This window comes from Heteronotia binoei, chromosome 18 (genome assembly GCF_032191835.1).
Source record: "Heteronotia binoei isolate CCM8104 ecotype False Entrance Well chromosome 18, APGP_CSIRO_Hbin_v1, whole genome shotgun sequence".
NCBI lineage: Eukaryota > Metazoa > Chordata > Lepidosauria > Squamata > Gekkonidae > Heteronotia > Heteronotia binoei.
The window spans coordinates 33,581,276-33,608,794 of NC_083240.1; the positions used below are offsets into that span (position 1 = coordinate 33,581,276).

General features: G+C 48.0%; 1 protein-coding gene across 1 annotated transcript in view; it reads right to left on the reverse strand.

Annotated features, from left to right (window-relative positions):
• PRPF8 (pre-mRNA processing factor 8) overlaps nucleotides 1–24,343 on the reverse strand; it is a 41,388-nt gene extending 17,045 nt beyond the window's left edge. Inside the window, exons 1-27 of the mRNA XM_060259536.1 lie at nucleotides 24,227–24,343; nucleotides 16,793–16,907; nucleotides 16,038–16,206; nucleotides 14,619–14,783; nucleotides 14,320–14,538; nucleotides 13,974–14,186; nucleotides 12,564–12,689; nucleotides 12,381–12,486; nucleotides 11,863–12,053; nucleotides 10,532–10,651; nucleotides 10,258–10,447; nucleotides 9,828–9,947; nucleotides 9,562–9,696; nucleotides 9,336–9,465; nucleotides 8,177–8,373; nucleotides 7,879–8,085; nucleotides 7,626–7,789; nucleotides 7,080–7,206; nucleotides 6,674–6,866; nucleotides 6,241–6,428; nucleotides 5,365–5,603; nucleotides 3,814–3,960; nucleotides 3,486–3,696; nucleotides 3,246–3,362; nucleotides 1,317–1,564; nucleotides 1,036–1,215; nucleotides 686–821 (exon numbers count right to left, since the gene is read on the reverse strand). Coding sequence (XP_060115519.1) covers nucleotides 686–821; nucleotides 1,036–1,215; nucleotides 1,317–1,564; nucleotides 3,246–3,362; nucleotides 3,486–3,696; nucleotides 3,814–3,960; nucleotides 5,365–5,603; nucleotides 6,241–6,428; nucleotides 6,674–6,866; nucleotides 7,080–7,206; nucleotides 7,626–7,789; nucleotides 7,879–8,085; nucleotides 8,177–8,373; nucleotides 9,336–9,465; nucleotides 9,562–9,696; nucleotides 9,828–9,947; nucleotides 10,258–10,447; nucleotides 10,532–10,651; nucleotides 11,863–12,053; nucleotides 12,381–12,486; nucleotides 12,564–12,689; nucleotides 13,974–14,186; nucleotides 14,320–14,538; nucleotides 14,619–14,783; nucleotides 16,038–16,206; nucleotides 16,793–16,892 — 4,338 coding nt within the window. The 5' untranslated portion in view covers nucleotides 16,893–16,907; nucleotides 24,227–24,343. The remainder of the gene's footprint in view (nucleotides 1–685; nucleotides 822–1,035; nucleotides 1,216–1,316; nucleotides 1,565–3,245; nucleotides 3,363–3,485; nucleotides 3,697–3,813; nucleotides 3,961–5,364; nucleotides 5,604–6,240; nucleotides 6,429–6,673; nucleotides 6,867–7,079; nucleotides 7,207–7,625; nucleotides 7,790–7,878; nucleotides 8,086–8,176; nucleotides 8,374–9,335; nucleotides 9,466–9,561; nucleotides 9,697–9,827; nucleotides 9,948–10,257; nucleotides 10,448–10,531; nucleotides 10,652–11,862; nucleotides 12,054–12,380; nucleotides 12,487–12,563; nucleotides 12,690–13,973; nucleotides 14,187–14,319; nucleotides 14,539–14,618; nucleotides 14,784–16,037; nucleotides 16,207–16,792; nucleotides 16,908–24,226) is intronic.
• Between the last annotated feature and the right edge of the window lie 3,176 nt (nucleotides 24,344–27,519).

Sequence of the window (27,519 nt, forward strand, 5' to 3'; positions counted from 1 at the left end):
AGGCTGTGTGGGGAGGAGCAAGCTACTGGCCTACTTAGATAAGAGAAAAGGGTTCTTTTCATATCATGCCTCCCCATTTAGAATCACAGAATCACAAGAGTTGGAAGGGGCCTCTGGAGTCATCTAGCCCAACACCCTGCACAATGCAGGAAATTCACAAATACCTCCCATGTCAGATGGCCATCTAGCCTCTGTTTAAAAACTTCCAAGGAAGGAGAGACCATCATCTCCCAAGGAAGCCTACTCCACTGCAGAACCGCTCCAACTGTCAGGAACCTCTTCCTAATGTTTAGTCGAAAACTCTTCTGATTTAATTTCAAGCTGCTGGTTCTGGTCTAACCTTCTGGGGCCATCCTCTACATGACAGCCCCTCAAGTACTTGAAGATGGTGGTAATATCACCTCTCAGTTGTCTCCTCTCCAGGCTAAACGTAACCAGCTCCTTCAACCTCTCCTTGTAGGTCTCCAGACCCCTCACCATCTTCACTGCCCTCTTCTGGACACGTTCCAGCTTGTCTATATCTTTCTTAAATTCTAGCGTCCAAAACTGAACACAATACTCTAGCTGAGTTCTAACCAGAGCACAGTAAAGTGAAACCATCACTTCGCATGATCTGGACACTATATTTCTGTTGACACAGCCCAAAATCACATTGGCCTTTTTAGCTACTGCATCCAACTCATACCTGGTACTGTTTGAAATCTGTCCTGACCCTCCAGCCCTTGTCATAGGCGAGAGTGTGCCGGTCCTTCTGAAAGAGGGTGTTGATGCGAGGGATGCCCCTGTCCCAGGAGTCTTCCAAATCCTCCAGAGTCAGGCGCCTACAAAGACAGTCAAACAGATGCCTGGTTGGCTTCCTCCCTAGAGTCCTCAGAAAGAAAGCCACCCCATGAAGAAAGGGAACTGGCAGGGTCAGTGGGTGGTTCTTGGTCCTTCAACGGGCTGCCGCGACAAAGCCAAGGGAAGGAGCCCTGCCTCAGCAAGAAATCAGCAGGATGGGGTATGGTGGGGACCCCAGGCCTGTCCCAAGCGCACCTGTTCTGAGCAATGGCCTCCTGCCTCTTCAGCGCGTATTCTGCCCACACCCGCTGTGAGTCAATGAACTCGCTCTCCCATGGCTGGATGTAGCGGTACAAGTTGGGGATCAGCTGGTCCTCCTCGTGGCTCATCCCAGACCGGAAGTGAGTGATGCCCACGTCTGTTTGTTTGGACCACCTGTGGCAGAGAAGATAAGGGAAAGCCGTGTGGCGGAAGATAGCAACCGGGGAGGAAGAAATAGGTGAGCGCTATAAGCTCTGAAACGGAGCTGAACTCACCTGAGATCAGACTGGGGAATGAGAACATGCCCCATGGACAGCATGCCCAGGCCTCCCAACTCCTTAGGTGTGTAGAAGACCACTGGTGGGAAGCGACTGGGCATTTTGGAGTTCAGGCCGATCTTGATCCGGGTCTGGATTTTGTTCTCGCACTTCACCAGAAGGTCCAGCAGTTCCTGTGTGTTCACCACAGCCTCCCGGAAGTAGGTCATCAGGCCAATCAGCGCAGTGTTCCACTTATTCACAATCTGCCAGAAGGATTGAAGGACAAGGTCTCAGCCTCTCCACCAGGGCAGCCAAACAAGCAGTCAAGTGCCAAAGACCAAGACTTCTCCCCTACTTACTGCTGTGGAATTAGGGCTGATTTTAGTCCTCTGCTAACCCTATGATATTTCAGTTTTTATAGTAATTAGCTTATATAGTTGAAATTTTGGTTCTGTTTCCCAGGAGGCTTTAGGACGCTTCTGGTGATGTGACATTCCTGGTACACATAACACTGTACTTGTTTCTTTTGCCTCACATGACTTTTGGCATGTTTATATAGTACAGAATTCCAAACGGATAAGAGTATCAGAACTACCTTCCTGGGACTGTCTCTGTCAAACCTGACTCTGAGTCAACCTAGCTTAACCCAGCTTTCCTTAACCTTGACCCCGAAAGATAGAAAGGGCTGTCTGAAATCTATGTCAGATGCTCGTCATAGAGCTGACTGACAGTTACATTAGCTCCTACAGATGGAAAAAGGTACCTAAGGCCTGAATTTATTCTTGTTTCTTGTTGTTCTGAGCCAACCAGATAGAGCAAGACCTCATTATGGGTCTTGAGCCAGAGCCACCAAGGATATCCTTTATAAAATTACTATGCACAATGTTTAAGTAGTGAATTATGACTTACATAAGAACATAAGAGAAGCCATGTTGGATCAGGCCAATGGCCCATCCAGTCCAACACTCTGTGTCACACAGTGGCAAAATTTTTTATATATACACACACACTGTGGCTAATAGTCACTGATGGACCTGTGCTCTATATTTTTATCTAAACCCCTCTTGAAGGTGGCTATACTTGAATTCCACATGTTAATGGAAGGTGAATTCCACATGTTAATCACCCTTTGGGTGAAGAAGTACTTCCTTTTATCCGTTTTAACCTGTCTGCTCAGCAATTTCATCGAATGCCCACGAGTTCTGGTATTGTGAGAAAGGGAGAAAAGTACCTCTTTCTCTACTTTCTCCATCCCATGCATTATCTTGTAAACTTCTATCATGTCACCCCACAGTCGACGTTTCTCCAAGCTAAAGAGTCCCAAGCGTTTCAACCTTTCTTCATAGGGAAAGTGCTACAGCCCTTTAATCATTCTAGTTGCCCTTCTCTGGACTTTCTCCAATGCTATAATATCCTTTTTGAGGTGCGGCGACCAGAACTGCACACAGTACTCCAAATGAGACCGCACCATCGATTTATACAGGGGCATTATGATACTGGCTGATTTGTTTTCAATTCCCTTCCTAATAATTTTGTATACAGCATACCAGATCCTTATATGTTTTAATTAATTTACACTTAGGATCAAAGTTAAATAAGGGTTTGTTTGTTTTAAGAACAACTGTCTTGGAAAGGATAAACATCTGGAGCAGAGGTCCATCAGTGCCTATTAGCCACAAGGTATAGATGGAACTCTCTGTCTGGAGCAATTTATTCTGTGTGCTTGGGGAGGGCAACAGTGGGAGGGCTTCTAGTGTCCTGGTCCCACTGGTGGACCTCCTGATGGTGCCTGGTTTTTTTGGCCACTGTGTGACAGAGTGTGGGACTGGATGCCTCTCTTTCTTGATGCAACTGGGAAACCAGCTTCTCTCCCTCCCCAATGAACACTGTGGAAATGGGAGTCCATGAACAGGTTCCTGCACTCTTCATTTCCCCAACACTGACCTTGGTGAAGGTTGTGGATCCTGAGGCCATAAGGATCTGTCTGACTCTGTTGTGGAACCGCTGCATGGATTCGTCATCCACCCTTAAGAAGCACTGAGCCGTGCGCTCTTTGGTCACCTGCAAAAAGGGTGGCCAGGCCGTCAAGCTGCAAGGCTCCATTAACCCAATAGCAATTCCAGTGCCAGCCCGCTTTCCCTCCTCACCCAGGCTGTCAGCAGCTCTTTCCCAGCCTCTCCTCACCTCGTTCTGCAGGTTCCACACTCCATCCTTGTGGGTGAACTCTTCGTAACTGGTACGACACTTGGGGAGGATTCGGCACTCGAAGCCGCACATGTTGAACAGCAGGTTGGGGTTGTCCTTACTGTACACTGACACAAAGCTGTTCTCCCACTGCACCGTGGTGACGGAGCGAGGCAGCCGGTTCTTGATGTCCCAAAACACAGCACGGCCACTGCGTGGGGAAGGGGAGAGGAGGGTCAGTCACACCTGGTTCTCAGAAGCCCACCACGCATGGTTGATGGGCAGAAGAGCAGCCTACCCCCCCCAAGCCCCTGGACCCCTGACTCACAGGTTGACATCATGTTTCATGAGGCGCATGCGAGCATCCCTGGGCCAGCACTTCTTGTTGTTGTAGCCCACAATGTTCTCGTTGTTGGGGTCCGGGTGCTCCGTGAGGTAGCGCTGGATCAGGTCCCTTGCCTCATCCGCTGTGAATCTGAAGAAGGGCAGAGAACAGGATGCCTTGAGTCTAAAGTCTGCACAAAGTGACTGGAATTAGCCTCCTGGGGCCAAGCTAAACAGTGGCAGGTGGCAAAAAAGGGGGCGGGGCTAGATGGAGGTCTGGATTCATGTCGTTCCGACTGGGATAGCCCTGCCCAGTTGACTTTGGACACTTTCAACCTGCCAGTGGCTCAACACATACAGTCGTCAGGAAGACTTTGGATCAGAGCAGTTCAGCAGTAGAAAACAAAAGGCCAAATGTGAAATCTTCTTTCTTGGAGGGAATAAAAACCACTAGAAATACTTTCATATTTCAGGGGAGGGATGCAGGAAGGGGGTGCCATAGACAGTGATGTGGAATGCTTCACGTCTCACTTATCATAAGAAAGGAAGGCAATGATTTGGGTGAGGCAGACCCTGCCCCCTCCAAATCTGAGACCTTTTGAATTAGTGAGACATGAAGCATCCCACAGTTTACTCCCTTGACTTGGCAAAAGAGTCAGCCTGTGCCCTTCCATCCTTGGCCTCCGGCTGCAGAAGCTTAAGTCACCCTCAGAAGCCTCTACATTCTCCACTCCTGATGAGGACTTCGCTTCCATGGCCTGCAAGCTGGGTCACAGCAGGGCCAAAGGCAGGTGGAGGAACACTCTTGGAGCACCTGAAACAACTAGCACTAGGCTGCCTTCCAAGCCTAGGCTATCATTCCTCCCAGAGAAGATCCCCCCTCCTCCCATCATATTAGAACTCACAGGCAGCCGAAGTAGTTGATGGGCAGTACGTGAAGAACAGACAAAATTTAGTACTTTTTCATTCTAAGAATAAGTAACTTGTGCACAGTATACAGTGGCAGTCCACTAGTTCAGTTAGCCTTAACTCATTGTACAAGTTCATGGAGAAGTCCCCTTAATGGCTATGAGCCATGGCAATTAAATGGGCACCATGTTCAAAGGCAGTGAATACTGGAGCAGGGGGCAAGAAAAGAGGATGGTTCTGCCTTGGACTATCTTGAGAACCTTCCGGGGTCATCTGGTTGGCCCCTGGGCAAAACACAATGCTGGACCAGGCGGATTGTTTATCTGAGCCAGCACAAATGAGAGCCTTCCTTATTGCTGCTACTCAGCATTAAACATACCGGATGACATAGCTGCGGATGTATGAAGTTGCCTTATACTGAATCAGACCACAGGTCAGTACTGCCTACTCAACTGGCAGCAGCTCTCCAGGATCTCAAATAGAGGTCTTCCACATCACCTGCAGCCTGGTCCTTATGTCTGGAGATGTTGGGACTGAACCTGGGACATTCTGCATGCCAGGCAATGCTCTACCACTGAGCCACGACTCCCTTCCCCCTTTGCTGAACTTAACAGAAACTTTGCAGTATCCCCCACTATGGAAGCACCTGAAGAATATATGGATGCGGTCGATGTATCTGCAGAAGAGGCGGATGGGGTGGGCCACTTCAGTGGCAATATCCTGGAAGCTGAGGAAGTCATTGGGCATCTGCGGGGGACCAGCCATCTCGCTGGCCCGGTGGAGGCCGAGCACCAGCAGGTCCATCACCAGCCCATAGTACTGGACAATGAAGGAGGCAAACTGCAGGCCCCGGATGATCCCGTAGGAGTTGGTGTGGTTCATGTCCTGGGGGAGGGAAGAGAAGCGCGTCAGTAGCTGCCAGTGCTCCAGCCCTTGGCTAGAAGATGGGACATGAACATGTGCATGCTGTTATTACAGGATAATTTTAAAACACTTATAGGCCCCACTATAGCCTCAATATAAGATAATATTGTACAGTGAACACAAATGAAACAACGTGACCCGATGCCTTTTGTCTTAACTGGCCTTTTTCAGCAGTCCAACATTTTGCATTATTTTTATGTTTTACATTTATTGTTTTAAAGGAACTGGCTCTCAGATTTGTATTTATTTAACCTTCCAGGTTCTTTTTTAAAAAAAAATTATTTACAAAAGAAAAAATCGTTCATATAGCACGGTCGTTTGTCAACAACTCAAAATATCGGATTAAAAGAGTAAAAGCTTTCTATACAATTTATTATCTGGAATTACGTCACTCAAAGTTAAATAGTCTGCTGCTGGATGCCACAATGCAACAAATCTTTCCTGTTGTTTTACATAGTGGGCATAGAAAGTGTGTCTAGGACATTTACTTAGCACTTCCAGGTTCTTAATTCAATTATTTGGGATAAGTTTTTGTTCCCTTCCTTTTTCTTCTTTCATATGCAAGCCATTCATTCATTCATTCATGCCAAAGGGGTACCTTGTAGTTGATAACAACGTTGTTCTTGGCTGTCATGTAGTCGGCAATGTTGTGGTCAACGATGAGGCGCAGCAACCTGTTGAGCAGCGTCAAGTCGATTTTCTCATACATCTTCTCAAAGCGAGACTCCAGCATTACGTTGCACTCCCCTTCGCTGGTCTCCCACACGTCCTGCAAGTTGTTGATGCCTGAGGAAGCAAACAAGTGGATAAGAAAGCGTCCATCTCAACCCATTCGTTTGCTCGCAAACGCGGCAGTGACCCACAACCTCCTGGAACAAGCCGCCACCCGTTGACTACTGTATGGCCAGCCTCACAGCTCGCTCAGCTCAAAGCAGATGCCAGTGGGGAATGCTCTGCTCACTGAAGAGTGAGAAGTTCCCGGGGTCCACAAAACGTGTCAAACAGCACCCCAAAATGTGCTGCAGTCTCACCTTGGCACCACTTGTACACGAGCAACGGAGGGGGCTCCGTGTCAGCTGGTTTGATCCAGGGAGGAAACAGTCGCCTCTTGTCAGCCTCATACCACAGATACTGGTCCAGGTAGGCATCTGTGATCTTCTCCAGAGGTTCCACATCATACACTGGGACCAGGTGGCTATAGAGGTCCATGAACTCAATGCCCACCTGGCCAAGGAGATCAGAGGAGAGGACAATTCAGCGGCCAGCAAAGGATAATTATTTAAGATACTTCTATGCCACATTTCCAAAGGCATGCTAAAGATGGCTCATAATTAAAACGTAATATAAAAACATTCCAACAATGGCTGGGTCAACTGGGGGTGACTGCAAAGGCAGCGACTAAAGTCAACTTAGCCCTCCTCTCTCCCAGAGGCTCACCTCTTTGAAGGCTCGCTGAGTCAGCAGGTGTCGTTTGATGCGGGACAAGGCCTCGTGAGGGTTATCGTATGCCTGTTCAATGAGGCCCAATTCCTCTCGCTGCGACTGATTCAGACGGGACTTTACGCTGGGGAGGATAAAAGTTGGGAGAGTTGTATTTGTGCCCCTTGGTCCCCAGGCCCTCAAAAAAAGAACCTCCCAGAGCCCAGCAGGTTCCTAGAAGAGAAAACTCTGCCATCAACCCTTGCAAGAAGCCACATACTGAGCTGTAGCCGAGGTGAAATTGCTGCTGGAGACGCTCCGCGTCCCTCTTTTTTGAAAATGGTGTAAAAAATCTATATAATTGAATCAATATTGGTCCCAGGTCTGATGAAGACTGGAAAGAAACAAGTACTTAATCGATTGGCTTGTCACCACACTACTTTGGGACTTGAATGTTTTGGACATTTGGACTGATTTCTATATATTTCTTAGTAAATTGGTCACTAGCTTGCATTTTTTGTTGTGTTATCAACCCTCACTTGGCAGGTCCGGCTGACAAGTTACCTGTAGGCTTCCTTCAGCCGCTCCAAGGCCAAAATCAGTAGCTTGGTGTCATGCTTGTAGGACAATGGAGGGAAAGGGATGGGCGAGAACCGTCGACTCTCCAGCCAGTGCACAGTGGTGGTGTAGACGGCCACGGCCTCCTCCGCTGTGATGTATGGGCCATCCTGCAAGACAAGTTCAGAATTCAATGTGCTGCTGCTGCCCCACACAAGGCCCCTGCCCCACCCCAAGCAGACAAGCCCCCAAGCTTCACCTTCAGGTAGTTGTGCTGCCGCTCCTGCTCTGCTTTCAGGTACAGCCTAGTCAAGCGGCCCAGGTTCTTCTTGCAGACTGTCTTGTCCACGGTGGCACCCCGGCGGATGCGTTCCCGGTTGTAGTGGGCTGTGTTTGTCCACCAGTCAGCTTTGGCTTTCACATACCTCAAGATCATGTTCTCAATGGGAGTCGGTAGCCCAGGTACCTGGCAGGCGGCAAGAAGAGAACGGGGTGGATTAGGGGAGGTGACAGCATATGGAGAGCGGAAGGCAGTGAGGGGCTTGCAAGGCACTTACCTTCCAAGGGATATTGGCTTTCCAGCAGCGCCAGGCTTCACTCAGATGCTGCAGGATGGTCCGAGCCTTGTTCTGCTTGATACCTTCAGGCATCATGTCCAGGATATCATGCATTACAGCTGCCCGCAGTTCCAAGTCAAAGTGAGATTCCACACGTTGCTTTGTGACGGTCTTGGCTACGCCTTTGGAGTGACGACCTGGAGAAGGGAGGAAAAGAAGAGGATGGACCACGAAGCAACTGCGCCAAGTCACTAGAGCTGACTGTAGACAGCAAGGACTCCCAAGATGCCTCTTGAAGACATGGTGAACAAATTTCCTTGATTAAGGAAAACTGTCAATTGGAAGCCCAATAATTGACTTTCTGCACATAAATGAAAAAAATGAATTGATGATTTGTGGATATGATGAGTAAAGAGAAATTTAAATAACAGAAAAAAATATTGAATGGGTAATGATATACTGTTGTAATAGCTCTGATGCTAGAATGAGAGGTTATGTCTCAATTTATATGTATGTATGTAAGAAATGATGTATATAAGAAATAATATGCTCTGGGGTGCAGAGTGATAAAGCTGCAGTACTGCAGTTCGAGCTCTCTGCTCACGACTCTCTCACGAGTGGCTTTGTTATTAAGAAAATCTGGAAGCTGTAAGGATAGGTTCCCTTGATCTTTTTTTTCTTCTTTGTTTCCTTTTTCCTGTATTTTTCTATCTTTTTGTCTTATTTTTCTTATCTCTTACATACATGCATCTCTTATATACGTACATGTTATTTCTTATCTGCGTAACTTCTTACATACATACAAAATTTTCAATAAGCAAAAAATTAAAGACGGCATGAATGAAAGGCCCAGAAAAGTCCAATTCATCTGAGAGTTCAGAGCAGACTCTGAAGTAACGTGGTGCCCTCAAGCATTAACCAGCCAAGGCGAAGTGCTTTACTGGAGGATACTGATCGAAAGGGACACAAGGAAACACTTCACTGGTCTAAGCCAAGGCCCATCTCATCCGGACCCTCCTTCTGGCCTTTGGGGCAAAAACCCTCCCCTTGTAGGTCAACCCAGCACCTGGACAGACCAAAATACATTGCTGCTGAATAAGGAGGCCTTGTTTCTGGGCAGCACGATTACTAGGCCTGACAAACCAAGATTGTTGCTCACCTTCGAACTGCCTGGCCAGAAGGTTGCCCAGCCAGCGTTCCAGCAGCGGGGTGATGCCTCGCATAAAGAACAGCCACACGCGCCAACCTGGAGCCCAGAAGCCGCAGCCAGGGCCCTTCCCCACTGGCCCCTAGAAGAGGGAGGGGAAGTGTATTGAAACAAACCACAGAGTAACTGAGAATTATGACGCCTCCCCTTCCATTTCCAGGCTTTCTGTTGGACTCACGGTGTTGAAACGGTAGTAAATGAGGTGCTTCAGGTCCTTGCACATCCGGATCTGCCTCATCAGCTTGTACTTGTACCTGTACATCCCTGTTAGCTGCCCGACGTGGGCAAAGATGTACTGCAGACCGTCTGCCAGCTGAGGTGGGGGGAAGAGGGAGGAGAAAGGAAGAGAGACGTATTGAAGTAAAATCCAGTATCCCGTATCCAGCATCAGAACGGCCATTGCTTCAGCCAGCCCAGCTCCTAGGAGCCTGGCTGCCACTGTACCTGGAAAGCATCCACATTTCCTAATCGATACTGGACGTGGCTGTCTACCACCAGCTTGGTCAGGCGCAGCACCTCCCGGCACAGGTGAAAAGCATTACCAAACCGGGACTTCTTCCTTTCCTGCAAGGAGAGAAACAGCAAGATGTGAAGCAGGACCTGCAAGATGAATACTTCACCGGCCACCATGCAGCGTGCCTGGGATTGCCCTGCAAGGAAAGCTGTGGTAGTTCCCCCCCCCCAAAACGTGCAGAAGCTCTCACGTCTGGGTAGCTCTTTAAGCCTTACAAAGAAAGGGAGCTCCAGAGTCCACCCATCCTAACATGTCTCCTCTCTCTACCAATGGCTCTTCAAGATTCATTAAAAGACAGACCAAGCCACTGATAGGACACCAGCCTTCCAACTACTCCAAGAGCGGGAAAGCGGCAGCTACCTTGGTGGTGAGAGTCTTGACAGGCTTGAGGTTGAAGTTGTAGTCCAGATGGAGATAGTTCAGGTTCTTGCGGTGGATCAACAAGTTCAGCATGTTGTAGCCCTGGCGGCAGACCTGAAGGCCCACCTCCACCCAGTCCAGCTTGGTCGACTGGAAGAACTTGGTGGCCTTGAAGGAGCGGAAGAGGTACCTGAAAACGAGAGGGCAGAGGGGTCATTTCTGTAGCTGGGTTTCTGCCTGGGAACCAGGGCAAGGGAAGAAGACCACCACTCACCGCTTCTTCTGAGCCTTGGGGGGCCGATGCTTGAGCGCGTTCAGGACATAGTACTTAAGCAGCTTCTGGTAGGAGACCCGGACTTTGACGGGCTGCCCAGCAGGGCAATGTTCCCGGTACCTGAAGACAAAGATATGAAACATAAAACTTCTACAACACCACAAGCCAATGGGAGGCTTAGATAGCAATACAAATAGCATTTTAGATATTTACAAGAAATTCAGTGGACGACTATAAACATTTGTGATAACAGAAACCAACAAGAGGAACCCTACAATGCCCCACCATAGCATTTTGAGAATATGAAAATGTTTGAGAGATTGTGGAGAAAGAAGCTAAAATTTGTTAAAAATAGAGTGTAAATAACTCTTCTGCATTTAAAAAGTAATGGTTACAACCAGGGCTTTTTTTGTAGAAAAAGCCCAGCAAGAACATACTTGCATGTTAGGCCACACCCCCTGATGGCACCATTGTTTCACACAGGAACTCATCTGCATATCGGGAACTCATCTGCATATTAGGCCACACCCCCTGACACCAAGCCAGCCAGAACTGCATTCCTGTGTGTTCCTGCTTTAAAAAAGTCCTGGTTATTACTAAAAACTGTAAAATTATTATGGAAGTAAAGCTACAGAGAGCATAGGCCTCAGTACAGCCCATCAAGGAGTGGTGCTGATGCTTAGGAACAGTTGCCAAGGAAGAGATTTTCAGTAAGTCTCATATCTATGTGAGACAAAAGAAACCCAAATGTGTCGCCTCTGATCAACTTATGATTGTTTGGCCAGTGACAGTTTAACCATTCTCACTGGCCTTAGCACAGAACCAACACGATAAAATCCTGTAACATAAGTTTTAATTGGTTGAAGAATACGGTTGCAAATTATAAAAGGCAGGCTCTCAACCTACTTAAGAGTCTGCAAAGGAAGAGCTGAAATCAGCCAGGTAGTTACTCAGAAAGCGGGACGATTCATTGGTTGCCAGTTGAGGCAACAGGAAAAGCTGAATAAAAGGTCAGCAGAGGACCAGCTCTCTAAAGGAAGATGCCTGTGACCTGGAAGGGGAACTGAGAGGTTTCTGGGGAGGTCACAGCTGAAGAAGAGGTGAAACCTTAGAAGTATAGCACCCTAGTGCTGTCCGTATTCCAGTGTCTTCAGTTAGCAGTCCTGACCAGGGAGAAATTATGCATAGGCCAGTGTCTCCAAAATACACAACAGGCCAAGCAAGAATCCATGACAACTGTGCCTGCTACACATCTGTGCCCAGCTAAGTCCTGAGAACCCATCACTGCTGCTATGCAAGATCTCCTGCCCTCCCCACTAAAGCATTTTTACCAGTTCTTGACAAGAGGGATGTCGAGAGCTCGTCGGGTTCGGCCAGAGCGCAGGTTGAAGGGCCGAGGTGCCCACAAGAGCGCAATGCCATTGGCTGTGTTGTCCGTGTAGAGTGGTGTATCCTTCAGAAAGGGCTCCAGGAATTCCGGCAGCTCAAATTCTTCATCATCATCGGGGAGAGGTTCTTGGCTCTGCAATGGGACACCCACACAGTCAGTGATACCCCACTCCCAAGACAGGGAGCTTGAAAGAAGGGCTGAGGATTTTTATTTGTGGTCTCCTTGGTTTAAACCACATTTGCAAGCACGCAACTGAAGGCCACAATAACCAGCACATCCCATAGTGTACAGCTACCGAAGAGAAGCGACTTAAAAATTCGGGTGGGTCCTTCCCCACTTTAGCAAATGTCATCTGCACATAGCATGTTTGTGGCCAGTCCAGCTCATTGAATTGATTAGGAGAAAATCAATTCCCTCCTGCCTCCCTTCATTCATCAGACCTTTCAAAAATTATCCCACCTTAACAGAATGTCTGTGTGAAATGGGGTTGATGAGTGGGTCGAAGTAGAAAGCCGGCAGGTCTGGATCCTCAGTCTTGATAAAGACCACATTTGGTGTGTGATACCTGTAAAGCACGTGACGTTAGGCAGGTTGCCTCACGTGCTGCGCCACCCCAACCCAGCCAATCCCCCTGGATCTTACCAGGTGAGGTGGACGTGGTGGGGGAGGTTGTTGTAAAGGTAGGGGAAGGCAATCTTATACTCAGTCCTGATCGGCTGGCGGATGATGATTTTGTTGATGTCATTGAACTCGTTCCAGTCTTCATCCCTTTTTGAGAAAAGTTAGAAAAAAGTGAGGGAAAAAAAAGATTATTAGGCAAACAGATCAGAAGGGAAAGTCCCTTAGGGCAGCTGATGTATCACATTCTGCTTGCCTGTTCTCCAAACTAGTTTCATTTTTAAGCTTTAAGACCAAGAAAGTTATATTCAGAATGTAAGCTTTCATGTGCTCTAAGCACACTTCTTCAGACAAGGAATCAGGAATCACCCCTGTGCCTCCGATACTTACATTCTGAATAAAACTTCCTTGGTCTTAAAGGTGCTACTTGACTCCTGCTTTGTTCTACAGTTTCAGACCAACACGGCTGCCCATCTGGATCTATCATTTTTAAGCTATCAGCCTAACAGAGAGATTGGCCTCAGTTCACTCAGGTAAGTTTCAAACCTTCTCACTCCTGGTTCCTCATTCCTACTTCAGTAGCACACTGGATCTCAACCTTCTCCAGAGGAAATGCATCTCGGTACAGAAAGGGTAGCACAAAGCTTCTCAGCCAGTACCTGAGAGCCAAGCACATTATGGAGGAATGAAACTTGGATGGAACTACACGGCAAGCATTACACACACGTGCCAAGAATACCCAAGGGCTGCCCCTGTGGCCTTACTCCTGTGCCTCCTATACTTACTCAGTAATGGTCCAGGGAGGGATGTAAATCAGATTTCCTTAGAAGAGGCCTCATATACATGCACCCTGGCTCCCAGAATACCAGGCCAAGTCTCATGGTTCTCATTCACAGACTACCCCATAACAATTAAGTTGTTATAATCAACTTCTATCAACCCCATGAAGTGCCCAAAAGGGGCTCTCAAGGCAAGCCAGGAGCAGAGGTGGTTTGCCATTTTGTCTTCCTCTGCATAACAACCCCAGTCTTCTTTGGTGGTCTTCCACTGAAGTACTGGCTGACCTAGCTTAGCTTCCAAGCTCAGACAAGCTCAGGTTATAGCCTAGATCAGGGGTGGCTAAACTGCGACTTGGGAGCCACATGTAGCTCTTTCACGCATACTGTGTGGCTCTCAGAGTCCCCTCCACACCATCAGCTGACATGGAGAAGGCATTTCTGTTTTTAAATCAATTCACCAAGCCAAGCCAGCCATCGGCTTGGAGAAGCATTTAAAGCTGCTTTCTTTCCACCTCTCCCTCCCCCACCTATTTGCCTTTCTTCCGTCCTTCCATCCTGTGGCTCTCAAGCATTTGATGTTTATTCTGTATGGCTCTTACATTAAGCAAGTTTGGCCACCCCTGGACTAGGTTATTTAGGCAGCCGCAACACTTACTGTAGGTTAATGTCTCGCACCAGGGGCTCAAACTTGGGTCCCCCTGGAATGGCCATATTAAGTGCCTTGGAAGTGAAGAATGCCTTCAGGTCAAAGAGGTAAAAATAGTTGTCATCCACCAGGTCTGTGAGGAGCTGGTTGGCCAGGCGGTAGAGAGTGGACATCATAGGGAGGGTGAACTGCCAGCGCTGGTACGTAGAGCCATTGACATACCTGCAGAAGTGGGGACAAAGATCCACCCATCAGTATTTCTTTACCCACACTAAGGCCTTGTTTAGGCTGTTTTTTCCAAGTATGGCGACTGGTGGCTTCTTCTCCCACCAGCAGCTCTTCATAGAATACCCACTTGCGGTTGTCCTTCAGAGGCTGGTGGTCATAAAACCAATCCAGAACCGGGGCATCCTCCTCGGGGTCCAGTTCCAGCTGGATGGCCTCAAGGGGCTCCACATCCAGAATGTTGTCAGCGTAGTCAAGAGGGGGCTCCTCATCGTCGAAGGGTGGAAAGCGCATGCGCTTGAAGTGGCGACGGTCCCTCTTTTCTCGCCTCATCATGATCCACATGGACCTGGAATGAATTGCCAAGCATCAAGCACATGTCTGCACGTCATGGGTGGAGCCCCTAGAATATCAGGGAAGCTCACTTACCCCCACTGGGCAATGTACACCGGCTCAATCACCCACGGAATCTCATTCACGAAGGAGATGGCACCGGTGATGTGGTACAGGACGGGCACATCCCGGATCTGCTCCCAGGGCATTGGCATGTTCTCTAGAAGCTTCAGGACTGCGTGAGGCATGTATTTCAGAGCACTGGATGGATGAAAGGAAGAGGGTCTGTTACAGTGGGTACTAAGACCTAGCTAATCACAGTTTTGCACTTCACAAAACACATGCTACTACCATGAAGACTGGCGGTGAAGTCATTTCAATAAGAAGAGTTAGTTTTTATATCCTGCTTTTCTCTACCCTAAGGAGTCTCAAAGCGGCTTACAATTGTCTTCCCTTCCTCTCCTTACAATAGGCACCCTGCAGGGTAGGTGGGGCTGAGAGAGCTCTGAGAGAACTGTAACTGGCCCAAGGTCACCCAGCAGTCTTCATGTGGAAGAGTGGGGAATCAAACCCAGGCCTCCAGATTAATGCTCGCCACTCTTAATAACTACACCTCACCGGCTCTCTTTAATTCCAGAGCTGGTACCTCATTGCATTTTACTGATGGGCAAGAGATTTAACACTTCCAGAAATGTTGATGAGCCCAGAAAGGGATAACACAGAGGAAAGCAGAAGAACTGAAACATGCAATATTAAGTCGATAAGATCTAATTTTAGCACTTTAAGAACATAAAATGCAGTACATATAACTTGGAGAACACATCAAAGATTTTGTGACACTTTAAAGGCTGACAAAATTTGATTTCAGCAGAAAATTCCTTGAATTAGACCCTGCTTCATTAGATGTATGAAATGGGCCCTCACTAAGCAAACATTTATGTGTAAGTTTAGGGGGGAGAGCAAACAGAAGAATAAAAGGTGTGTGAAATGCAAGAATTATAGGGTGAAATGTAAATGTAAAATTAAAATGTAATCTAGAATGACTACTTAAAATAACAGTAATGAGCCATTTTTCTACATTACCTAATTTGAAGGTTTCACCTAAGACAGTTAACATCTATTTTTTTTTTTTAAATCAGTGTATTGTGTTTCTGGTTTATATTTCACACTATGGTCCCTCTCCCCCCTTATGTTTCTAGCACATTCACACCCTTCTTGTTTCTAGAGCACTCACAGCTCTAGAGCATTCTTACCACTCCAGTCCCTTATTAAAATAAATAAATCATGCACTTCTTACTAGATGCAGCATGCAAGTCATCTAGAGGATTAGGGCTTCTCATCCCTACAATCTGAACAACTACTAATTCTGCATCTCAGCTTGCATTCCACATGCAGCAGTTTCCAGACGCCAAGTTTCAGCCAGAACTCCCTCAGCCCAGCCAACATTCTGCCCGAACATAAGCAGTGCTAGATCCATCCCAGAAAATGTGACATAATGCTACAATTCCTTCTTACCCCAAATAAACCCGCTTGTCATGCCGGAATTTTCTGTTGGTCATGTCACCATGGTCACGGATGATCTTCCTCACGTGCTCAGGAGGCATGTCTTCCTTCTGGGCATCCACAAAGCCAAACTTCCTCTTCTCGGCATAGCGCTTGGCCTGCAGCTGCTGCCACTTGCGGGCTGAAAAGAGAGAAGATGCCACATGCAATGCCCATATGTATAAAGTTGCTAATAACTACAGGTCTACCTAATGCTGTCTACTCTCACTTGCAATGGCTCTCCAAGATCTTTCCCAACATCTGGCCTTGACAAAGACTGCTCTTGCAGAACAGGTGTTTTACCATTGACATTCCTCTTTGGTCATAATTAATGTACAGAATTCACTCTCACAAGAAGTGGTGGTGGCTACAAGAACAGACATCATCAGGAGAGACTTTTTGGATAACCATATGGAGCAGAGGCAGTTTCTATTAGCCACTGCCTCTGCAAAGATGGAATACTATGTCTGGGCTAATGATGCTCTGTATTCTTGGTCCTTGGGGTGCAAAAGGGGCAGGGCTTCTAGATCTCCTGATGGCACCTGGTTTTTTTTGGGCCTGATGGGCCATTGGCCTGATCCAACATGCCTTCTCTTATGTTCAGTCACCCAAAGAATCAGAGCTCACAGACGGATAACCAACCTGCTCATCCCATATTTAGTCTCAGGCAAACATGTCTAGGAACTAGCAAGTAAACAATGGTTCAACACCCCACCCCCAGATCATACCTTTCTCCTGGAGTTTTTCCTCAGACATGTAGTCAGGGAGTGGGGTCAAGGGCGCAGGCATTGGGGGGCAGGGCCCCCGGAATGGGAACACACCTGCCATAGCAACGGAACAGGGCTAAAAAGAGAAAACAGATACCAGAGTAAGAACCCATAGAGACACAAGGGATTTAAGGCAGACCAAAGTATGACAATATCCACAGTCCTTCAATCTCCTGAAAGGGCACGGTAGAGCCTGTAATTGAAGCACACCAAAAGCAGCAGCACGAGTTTAACAAACTAACTCTACATTTATAAAATAATTTTCTAGAATGCTTGAACTACAGGACAACTTCATTGTCCATATAAAGTGACTACACAGGAGCCCAATCCTAATTACAAACTACAACCTGCTTATCAATAGTGCGGGCATGTTCCTGTACCTTGCACTCTTCAATCTCAATGCAAAGATCTTAGACTAACCATTTGTAGCTTTTGGGTTGGCTGATATGGTAGAGGTCCTGAATCGCTACCTGGTTACTGCGGTTAAATAACTGTAAGTAAATAAACTGAAATTAAATCCTGAAAAGACCGAGGTAATGCAGGTTGAGAAAGTGGAGCGCTTGAAGACATTATACTCCACACTTTCAATGGGGTTCAGCTCACCCTTGCTGAGCTACTCAAAAATCACGGAATTATACTGGATCCAACATTACTATCAAATAAGCAAATTAATGTAGCTGGGAAAAAGTGCCTCCTCATTATTCCAGCTAGCTCAGAAAATGGCCCCCCCATCTTAATGTGAGCAATTTGGCAACCTTCATCCATACCATGGTAACATCAAGGCTACTGTAATCTACATAGGTCTTCCCCAAAAATCTTTTCAGAGACTCCCAACTGGTACAGAATGTCACAGCTTAAGCATTATCATGAACTAGGTGGAACACGCATACTACTCCTATTCTGCAGTCTCTCCACTGTTTGACCACAAGTTACCAGGCTTAATTTAAGGCAGGGGTACAAATATATGGGCCAGGGCTCTTATCCATCCTGCCAGCAACTGATGTGAGGGAGGGAGGGAAGGCAGGAGACTGCTTGGGGTGGTCACATGGTGAGGTGCTTGTGATCAAAGCTGTCAAGAAATGAAAAGTAATGGCTGAGGGTGTGGTATCCCTTGGGAGAAAAAAACAGTTTTGCATATGATTTTGGGGGGGCTTTTGTGGATTCCCCAGTAGAACAACTGCTTGTACTCTCAGAAATCAATTGGTTTTTTTTGTATTTTGAGTAAAAATAATATTGTTAACTGAGCTTGCCTGTGTCATCTATAAAGTGGGAGGTTCCAAGATGGCGACCTAGGCAGGAGCTCAGGTGCTAGAGCTCCTGTTAGTCAGGTCCTATTTATATTCCAACCACCTCTTGAAAGAACCAGACAGACTGGTATCAATTCCTGGTGAGGGCTGAGGTGGAGTCTGGCGTTCTGACCGACTGACTGAGGCGGCGGTTTGGACGACAGACGGGGAAATGAAACTGACACCCTAGCTAACGCTGTGCCTAGCGCTGTGCCTGGCGGTTACGAGGTACCCCCCGACGTCGAGCGCCCCGACGCTAAACATCAATCAAGTAATGCTGAGTCAGACCGAAGGCGGCGTCTATCGGCTGGGAACTGCGACGGTGGCGCAGACTACAGCCTGACCGAGACAGCGATACGAACGCCCGGGCCGAACGTGTAACTGACGCCGCGGCTTGGCAGCTGCACGGAGGCCGGAGCCGCTGACCTGCGCCGGAGTAAGGCTGAGAGCGAAGCCGAGGGTGGAACCAGCGACGCTGTTACTCCGCCCGACTGGGCTAGCAGAGACGGGAAGCACCGGGCCAACGAGCACGGCGAGCAACCGCGAGAGTAACCAGAGGCTGGTAGGAGGTGCGCCGGAGGAACCGAGTTAGTGCAGGAGCTGAAGTGCTTGTGAACAGTCCTGAGAGCCAATGCAGATGAACTGGGCGCTTTACAACGGGGTGTATAGACGGAATGGGGCCACTTACGAACTGGTCGCCCCTATAAGCAAAGAGGGAAGGGACCCCACTGCGTGGCGGGAGGAGTACGTGGGGGGTTTTTACTCACCGCGAACCCACCAGCCTAGGCAGGAACATCGGGTAGCCCCCAATCCACAAGACCTGACACCCAGAACTTGCGACTACCAGATCCACCCAGAACACCTAGATATTAACTCCGGAACCCTGGAACTCTGACGTTACACTTGCACTTTAATCTACATTGGCTGCTAACGGACGGAGGCCGGAGCCCCTGACCCGCATTTGCACTTTAACTTGCACTGGCTGCTAAACATCTTATCAGCAATACCCACAACACCCCGCTGTTACCTCACTACCTCCTAAGAGAATTTTTGCATTGCACTTTACAACTGCACTTCGTAACCTACTGGTTTAAATTGGATTAGTTATTAATTGACACATAGACTAATTTACTATATATTTGGATCAGACTGTATGAATTTTTAGCTGATTGATTTAAAGTAATCAAGAGGGATTAAATTAATTTGAGTGATTTAAAGCAATCAAGAGGGACTAAATTAATTTGCTATAGGAGTTAATTTACCAAATATATATAAGAAATTGGGGGAGGTAGATCTTTGAATTTTTGGGTCAATTGGAATATTAGGACCTAGTGGGACGAAGAAACAGAAACATCTTTGACTCCAGCCTGATAGTGGTGACCATAGCAGCTGCCACCAAACGAGAGATGGCAGGCTCAGGGATTCCAGTGCTCCTGGGGAGGGGGAGATATAGCGGTGGGAGCAGATATTATAAGGGAAGAGGACAGAGACAAGACAGTGCTCGGCCTTCTTCCAATCTGCGTCCCATCCCAAGGGTGACAGGTAGTAGGGCTAGATGGAATAACCCACCTCCGTCATTGGTGTTGTGCAACGCCAGGTCCATCAACAATAAGACCTCAACTCTTCGAGAGTTTCTTCTCGAACAAAACATGGATCTGGCTTGCGTGACTGAGACCTGGACCCGAGAGGATGATACTGTAGCCCTCTCGCAAACAACTCCCCCGGGTTACTCAGTCCTACATCAATCACGGACTAGTGGGCGGGGGGGAGGGGTGGCATTATTTATACGGGAGGCTTACTCCTTCAGGGCACTCCCGGCCCCAAAGATTGAGGGTATCGAATGTGCCGGCCTGGCGTGGGAGGCTGGAGAGGGGTTGGCGGTCTGGCTGGTGTACCGTACGCCTAACGCACCGGCCAGCGCCTTACCGTCCCTACTGGAGGCGGCGACGGGCTGGGCGCTGGAGCACCCAAGGTTGATAATCCTGGGTGACTTCAACGTCCATGCTGATGACCCGTCCTCCAGTCAGGCGACGGACCTAGTGTCCTCCATGGCGACACTGGGACTCTCTCAACTTGTTATGACCCCCACTCACCAGGCTGGTCACATGTTGGACTTGGTCTTTGCGGCCGGGGTTGTAGTGAGCGATATAACCGCCACGGCGGTGCCATGGTCGGATCACTTTGCCCTCAAGGCCCATGTAGATATGCCTCCCCAAACCTGTTTAGGCGAGGAGCCTATTATGGCTCGCCCGCGGAGCCAGATGGACCCGGAACGGTTCCAAATGGCTCTGCGGGATCCCTGGCCCTCTGGCATTCCTCTCGATGACCTGGTTGAGTCCTGGAATAACCGGCTCGCTAGGGCCATCGAGGGGATTGCACCTCGACGCCCTCTGCGACCTCGGATTAGGCCGGCTCCGTGGTATACCCCGGAATTGCGCCGGCTGAAACAAGGCCTTAGACGGCTAGAGAGGCAATGGCGACGTACTCGCGACGAAGCGACTAGAACATCTTATAGGAAGTTTATGAAATCCTATGAGATGGCAATCAAGGCCGCAAAGAAAACATACTTCGCGACCAAGATTGCATCTGCAAATTCGCGCCCAGCCCAATTATTTAGAATAATTCGGAATCTTACTTCATTGCCACAGGGCAATCCAAAAGCTAAGGAATTGGAGATAGGCTGTGAGGCTTTTGCGAAATTTTTTGCAGAGAAGGTCCAATCGCTCCGCCACGACTGCCCCGCCAACTTAGATGCAGTAAGTGAACTTGAGGCCCAATGCGTGTCTTCAGATTTAACCTTGGACTGCTTCGACCCACTCAGCTTGGAGGAAGTCGACAGAATTCTTGGCACTGCACGACCCACAACTTGTGACCTGGACCCTTGCCCCTCCTGGTTAATTAAGGCCTGCCAGGAGGAATTGAAATGTCCTATACGGGACATCATAAATCGATCCCTTTCGGAGGGTGTTTTCCCAACATCCCTGAAAGAGGCAGTGGTCCGCCCTCTTTTGAAAAAAGTTACATCAGACCCGTCCGTATTGGCACATTATCGGCCGGTCTCAAATTTGCCCTTTCTGGGCAAAATTATTGAGAGGGCTGTGGCGTTGCAGCTGCAGAGCTTTCTGGAGGACGCTTCCACCTTGGACCCATGCCAGTCCGGCTTTCGCCCGGGCCATGGGACGGAAACAGTCTTGGTCGCCCTCATAGATGACCTCCGGCGGCAACTGGATCGGGGTGGCTCGGCAGTATTGCTGCTGCTCGACCTGTCGGCGGCGTTCGACATCGTCGACCACCGGCTGCTGGCCTGCCGCCTCGCCGACGCAGGAATTCGGGGGCTAGCCTTACAGTGGCTCTCCTCCTTCCTCGAAAATCGGGGACAAAGGGTGGCAGTTGGAGGGAAGCTGTCTCAGAGACACCCTCTGCACTGTGGGGTGCCTCAGGGAGCAGTTCTCTCCCCGATATTGTTTAACATCTTTATGCGCCCCCTTGCCCAGATTGCGCGGAGGTATGGGCTCGGTTGTCATCAGTACGCTGATGACACCCAGCTCTATCTATTGATGGAAGGCCGGACTGGCGATGTCCCTATAAATTTGGACCGGGCGTTACAGGCCGTGGCTGACTGGCTCAGGCTGAGTGGGCTGAAGCTGAATCCAACGAAGACTGAGGTCCTTTGCGTGGGCCGGGACGGACCGGAAGGGGAGATCATTCTGCCGGCTTTTGACGGTGCGCCACTGATACCAGTGCGCAGGGTCAAGAGCTTGGGGGTGCTACTGGAATCCTCGCTATCAATGGAGGCCCAGATAGCCGCCACCGCAAGATCCGCCTTCTTTCATCTTAAAAGGGCGAGGCAGTTGGCTCCCTTCTTGGAACGCGACGACCTAGCAACTGTGATCCACGCAACGGTCACCTCAAGATTAGACTACTGCAATGCCCTCTACATGGGGCTGCCCTTGTGTCGAACGCGGAGACTCCAGGTAGTGCAGAATGCGGCGGCCAGGCTGCTAGCGGGACTACCTAGATGGGAACACGTGCAGCCTGTGCTGCGGGATCTGCATTGGCTGCCGGTTGTCTACCGTGTTCGCTATAAGGTGCTGGTTATCACCTTTAAAGCCCTATATGGCCGAGGACCTGCCTACCTACGGGACCGCCTCTCCCCATATATTCCCCAGAGAGCACTAAGATCCAGCTCCCAAAACCTTCTACAAATCCCTGGGCCAAAAGAGGCCAGACTTAAGATAACCCGGGAGCAAGCCTTTTCACTAATGGCCCCTCGTTGGTGGAACCAACTCCCAGAGATGGTGCGAGCCCTGCGGGATCTGAATCAGTTCCGCAGGGCTTGCAAAACCCATCTTTTTCAGCTCTCATTTGGAACAGGACCTGACCAAACTGACTAACTATCGTAATTTTAGCCCCTTTATGTTGAAATTGGAACTGATGTATGACAATATGTAAACTATGACCGACAGAAATATAGCACCTATTTCTACCTACTTTATATTTTTATATCTTTTAATCTCCTATTCTCTTATTTTTATATTTTTAAACTTTATTAATTCATGTAATTGTATTATTTAAACCATTGCTGTCTATTTTAACCGAATCATGCTTGTCATGTCTGTGAGCCGCCCTGAGCCCGCCTTCTGGTGGGGGAGGGCGGGATATAAAAATAAAGTTTGCTTTGCTTTGCTTTGCTTTGCTATCTCCAGTACCTGGCACTACATTTGACAGCAGACATGGTCTGGTCTGACAAAGAAACATTTATGTCAGATGTAGCCCTCATAACAAATGAATTTGGCACCTCCAATTTAAGGTATTAGCTATCACATAGAAAGCCCTATATGGGCTTGGTCTCTCATATCTGTGGGACCGCTTCTCCCTCTATGCTCTGCCATGACAGCTTCCCTGACCTGAGCAGGGCTTTCTGCAGGTGCCACCCTGCAAATGTGCAAATTAACAACTGCTCATACACATGCATTCTTTGCTGTGGCCCTGGCTTTCTGCAAATTGTGCAGAACTAAATTATTCAAGATGGCAATTTGCCCAGGAGATAGGGCTGCACTTTAACAATACATTTCAGAAGCAAGCTCCTGGTAACAGATTATAGACTGTAGACCATATGGCTATGCATAGCTTGTACAATCTGTTGCTGTAGACAGGTTTCTGCTATGTAACTTTTGCATTTGTTTAATGTGCCAGGTTAATACTTCTGCTGTGCTTCACCTCTAGTTAGTTTCCACATTTTTACAAGGCAGATACTATTGCATCGTCTATTAGATGTCCCAGTCTATTGATTGCAATGGCTTTTCTGGGTAACCCGCCTTCAATCCCAAACAGAAAAGCAGGCTATAAAAAGGTAAACAAACAAGTTCAAACCCCTCCCTTTCTTTGCCTACTATACAGCAGCTCAAATCCGACCTCCCCAACAACACGCGTAATACAAGCATGTCAGCTAACTGCCTGTTTTTGTATTTGTTTCATTTCAGCTGGTTCGCTTTTCCACAGCCATACCTTTTACCAGTAGTCAAAAACTCCAACTCAAGAATCTTCTTAACGATAAGAATCCTCAGGTTACATGCAAATTAGCAAAATTTGGCTGGCTTGCCACAAGAATAAGAAAAACTCAAAAATTCAATCAGGAAATGGCTAAACACCTTTTGCCAATCTGTTTGCTGTAACTGACAAGTTCTGTTATATTTGTCTTATAAAAGTATTTTATGCCTTATGTACGATTTTAAGGTCATTCAGTTTTAATTCTGTATGATTTTACTGTTTTAAATGCTGGTTTAGGCTGCGGATAAACTAAACAACATATTCAGCTGGTTCGCACACGCGGGCATCACAACTGCCAGTTGCAGTTGGGAAAGTCCCCCACACACCGTATGGGGAGCCAGCGGCAGAGAGAGGCTCTTTCCTCCCCGCTAGCCTTGCTTTGGACACGAAGAAACAGCCGACGCTTGCCTCCACCGCCTGCCCGCTCGGCTCCCAAACTCTGTGGGCAACGTCACGGGCCCAGGCGACGGAAAACCGAGTAAGAGCTCGACCCAGAGCGAAAGGGAAAGGGCAACTATTGGTCTTTGCGGGATGCCTTAATCCACTCCTTCATCCATACCTGTCCCTCAGGCGCCCGCTTTTCCTCGCCCTCAGGCCGCGGTCATCCAACGCAGAAAAACTCCAATGGCGGCACCACCGCCACTCTAGACGCACATCGCCGCCACTGGGCAAGCGCGGACATCCGGATGCGGACGGGCGGAGAGAGTGAGGCACTGGCCAATCCACTGCCAACGATACACAGATGAGGAATAGTAATTGGCTAATAGGCCACAATAGGGGCGGGCTTACTCTTTGCCCCGCCTCTATCGTTCCCCGAGCGCCGGAAGGCATTCTACTACTTCCGGGTGAAAAATAAAAAATGCTTATTTTTAAGTTTGTGTTTAGAGTTTCTATTCTTTGTCTACGCTGCTCTTGAAACCGAGGGGTGCCTATCACAACGAGTTAAAAAATGTTTCCGGTGACAAAGCCTGGCTCCTTCCCTTTAAGGCATCTCCTGTTCTTCTGCCGCAGCCTGAAGGGGGCATCAGTTCCAGAATCTGTTTGCAATTCCTGAAAGAGGCGATGAGATTCTCAAATAAAGAAAAGTGCCTCTGAGCATCTGCAGAATATCTGAAGAAATAAGCAGTGCCACGCCTTTTGTTAAAAGATGCTACAGGGCTCTTGCTCTTTTCTACATTTGCAAAGTAGAAAACGGTGCTCCCTTGCGACTACCGCTTCCTCGCTGTGTTGGCTTTAAGGTTCCACCAGTCTTCAGACTTCACACTAATGTTGCCAGCTCCAAGTTGAGAAATACCGGGAGAGGGGGGTGGAGCCTGAGGGCGGAGTTTGTGCAGGGGAGGGACTTCAGTGGGGCATAATACCATAGAGTCCACCTTCCAAAGTGGCCGTTTCCTTTAGGTGAACTGATCTGTCACCTGGAGATGAGTTATAATAGAGATCTCCAGCTGCCACCTGGAGGCTGGCAACCCTACTTGACTCTCAGTCCCTCATGTTCTTGGAAGACATGCACAGGAGGGAAGGAGCAGCTGCATGACCTAGATTAGAGGAAGAATAAGCTGAAACTGAATCCGGATAAAGTGGGATACTGCTGGTCAGGAAAGCTGCTGCTTGAGGTGAGCTTTTGCTTCCCACAAGTAGGTGAAGTATGACTCTATGAAGAGCTCAGTGGCTAGATCCTGACCTAATCTACTGAAAAGGACAGCAAAACAATTTTTAGAAGTGCATTCCTTTTACAGTATGTAACTCCGACTTCTTTGCAGGGAATTTTAATGTGAATCTCCACCAGCATTTTAATTTGTGCAGTCCATACTACCACTTCATTGTCCTGCACTTGTAAACCAGGCCATAGACTTGGGGATCAGAACTGTCAAGCACACCTTCCCCATGTTGGAAGAGCCATGCAGAGCCATTTCCCAAAGTGAAGGAGGGAAAGCCACTCAGCCAACACACAAGAAAAAAGATTTTCTGAGAGGAAGGCAGCTTACATAAGCACAGGGAGTTTGCCTGCATAAGCCACTTTTGTACCGGTTTCCATAAAATGCACTTGAATCATCAAGTTTGTTTTCAGCAATTCATGTTTGTTTGTTGCTAGTAGAAAAGCAGGTCTTGCATTAAGTAATAAACTCACAGTGCCCCTGGATCTCATTAGGTTGTTTTTCCTACTGGCCAGTTATCTTTCTCTCATATGTGCCACTTAAATGGTTTATGCATTTCTTTCTTGTGGTTTGAATGAAACTCCTACATTGCCTAGAGAACCAATGTAGCTAGATTTGGACTATTGTTTATTTAATTAGGTTTATTTAATTAGATTTTCACACTACCTCCTGTGAAACAGGGCTCAGGTTGATATACATCAATAAAATCATTTACATAATACATTCACGATTAAAACAATAGCAAAGCATAATTTAAAAAAAAATTAAAGCATATATTTGATTTAAGTGCCCCCCCCCCTCGCTTTCTACCCTCATATCCACAAGCAAGGCCATCCACACTTAAAAGGAGTTTAGAGGATCATTTGTGTCAATGTCCTTAACTGATAACACAGGGAAAGATGGGATAGGGGGAATCTCACCTCTTTGTGTTTAATACCAGCTTCACACTTTTAGGCATGTCCTGGAATTACACGTGGCTATACTTGTCCTTGACTGATGAACAAAATTTCTTTATGGTCAAACATCCAGGTCACTGAGACTCCTTCCTCACAGAACTGAAGATCCCTCACCCCGCAACTTGTGGCATGTCCAGGTAGGGTCAAGTGTCAACATGAATTTTCTTTATTATTGTTATTACTTTGTGCAAACGCAATTGGACAGCTTGTTACAAAACCAAGGCATCAGGAAAGTGCATTTTTCATAAAATCTGCACAGCACTGAGGCAGTCTTGAGCCTCACAGCTGTGCAGCGTTTCCCAGGCTTAGGACATGAGTTTTCATTATCTAGTATAATGAAGGGACCAGTAGGTAAGTAAGGAATTGTTAACTGGCACAGAAACCTTGATCTTCATGCCCTCCAAAGAAGAGCCATCAGCAGCATCTTAGCAATGAGCTACTGACTACAAGGGATCTTTCCTAGGTGGTGGTGGTGTTTAAGTGTTTCTGTCTGTGTATGTATGAGAAGGGAAACTCCAAAGGGCCAAGTGTGAACTGGTCCCCTCCCATCCGTCATGGGACAAGAAGGGGCTTCCAAGGTCTCGCTGCATTGCCAAGCCCCTCAAAGAAGCTTCCCCACTCCAACTCTGGGCAAAAGACTTGTGCGCCAGTTCAGGGACAAATGCACCCACCAGAAGGTTAGTTTCAAAGAAGCTGAAAGGAATAGGATGGCACAGCAACAAAAGGGCAGACCACTTTAAAGTCTGTTTCCCAGAGACAAGACTGTCCCATATTCAGGCTCTACAAAATGGGCTATAATACGCAGCCAGGAGAGAACACTGGAGAACAGGCAAGAGGGATGAGGAAGGAACATGAAGCCCTGGCTTCCTTCCATTTGTCCAGGGCTTTCCACAATCTACAATACCAGCTCAAGTGCAAAGGGCAGCACTGGACAGATTTGCTAAAGAGGCACTCCTTTTGCCCAAGGAAGTCCACTGCCCTGAGCAGTGGGGGTAGGGGGAATGCAGCAGTACTGAAAGGAAAGATCAAAACGCAGTTGTGCAGGGCGACGACACTTCAATAAGCACCTTCATTGTGGGGACACTACATCGCACCCCCTCAGTGTGCCCACCATCCTCATGCTCCTTCCTTTAAAACAACAGAGTGCCGCAACCGGGACATACACATACATCCCCCAAAGGATCTCTGGAAACATCTTGACGCCTTTCCCCTGCCTTGAGGCAGCTCCTGTTTTTTTGTAA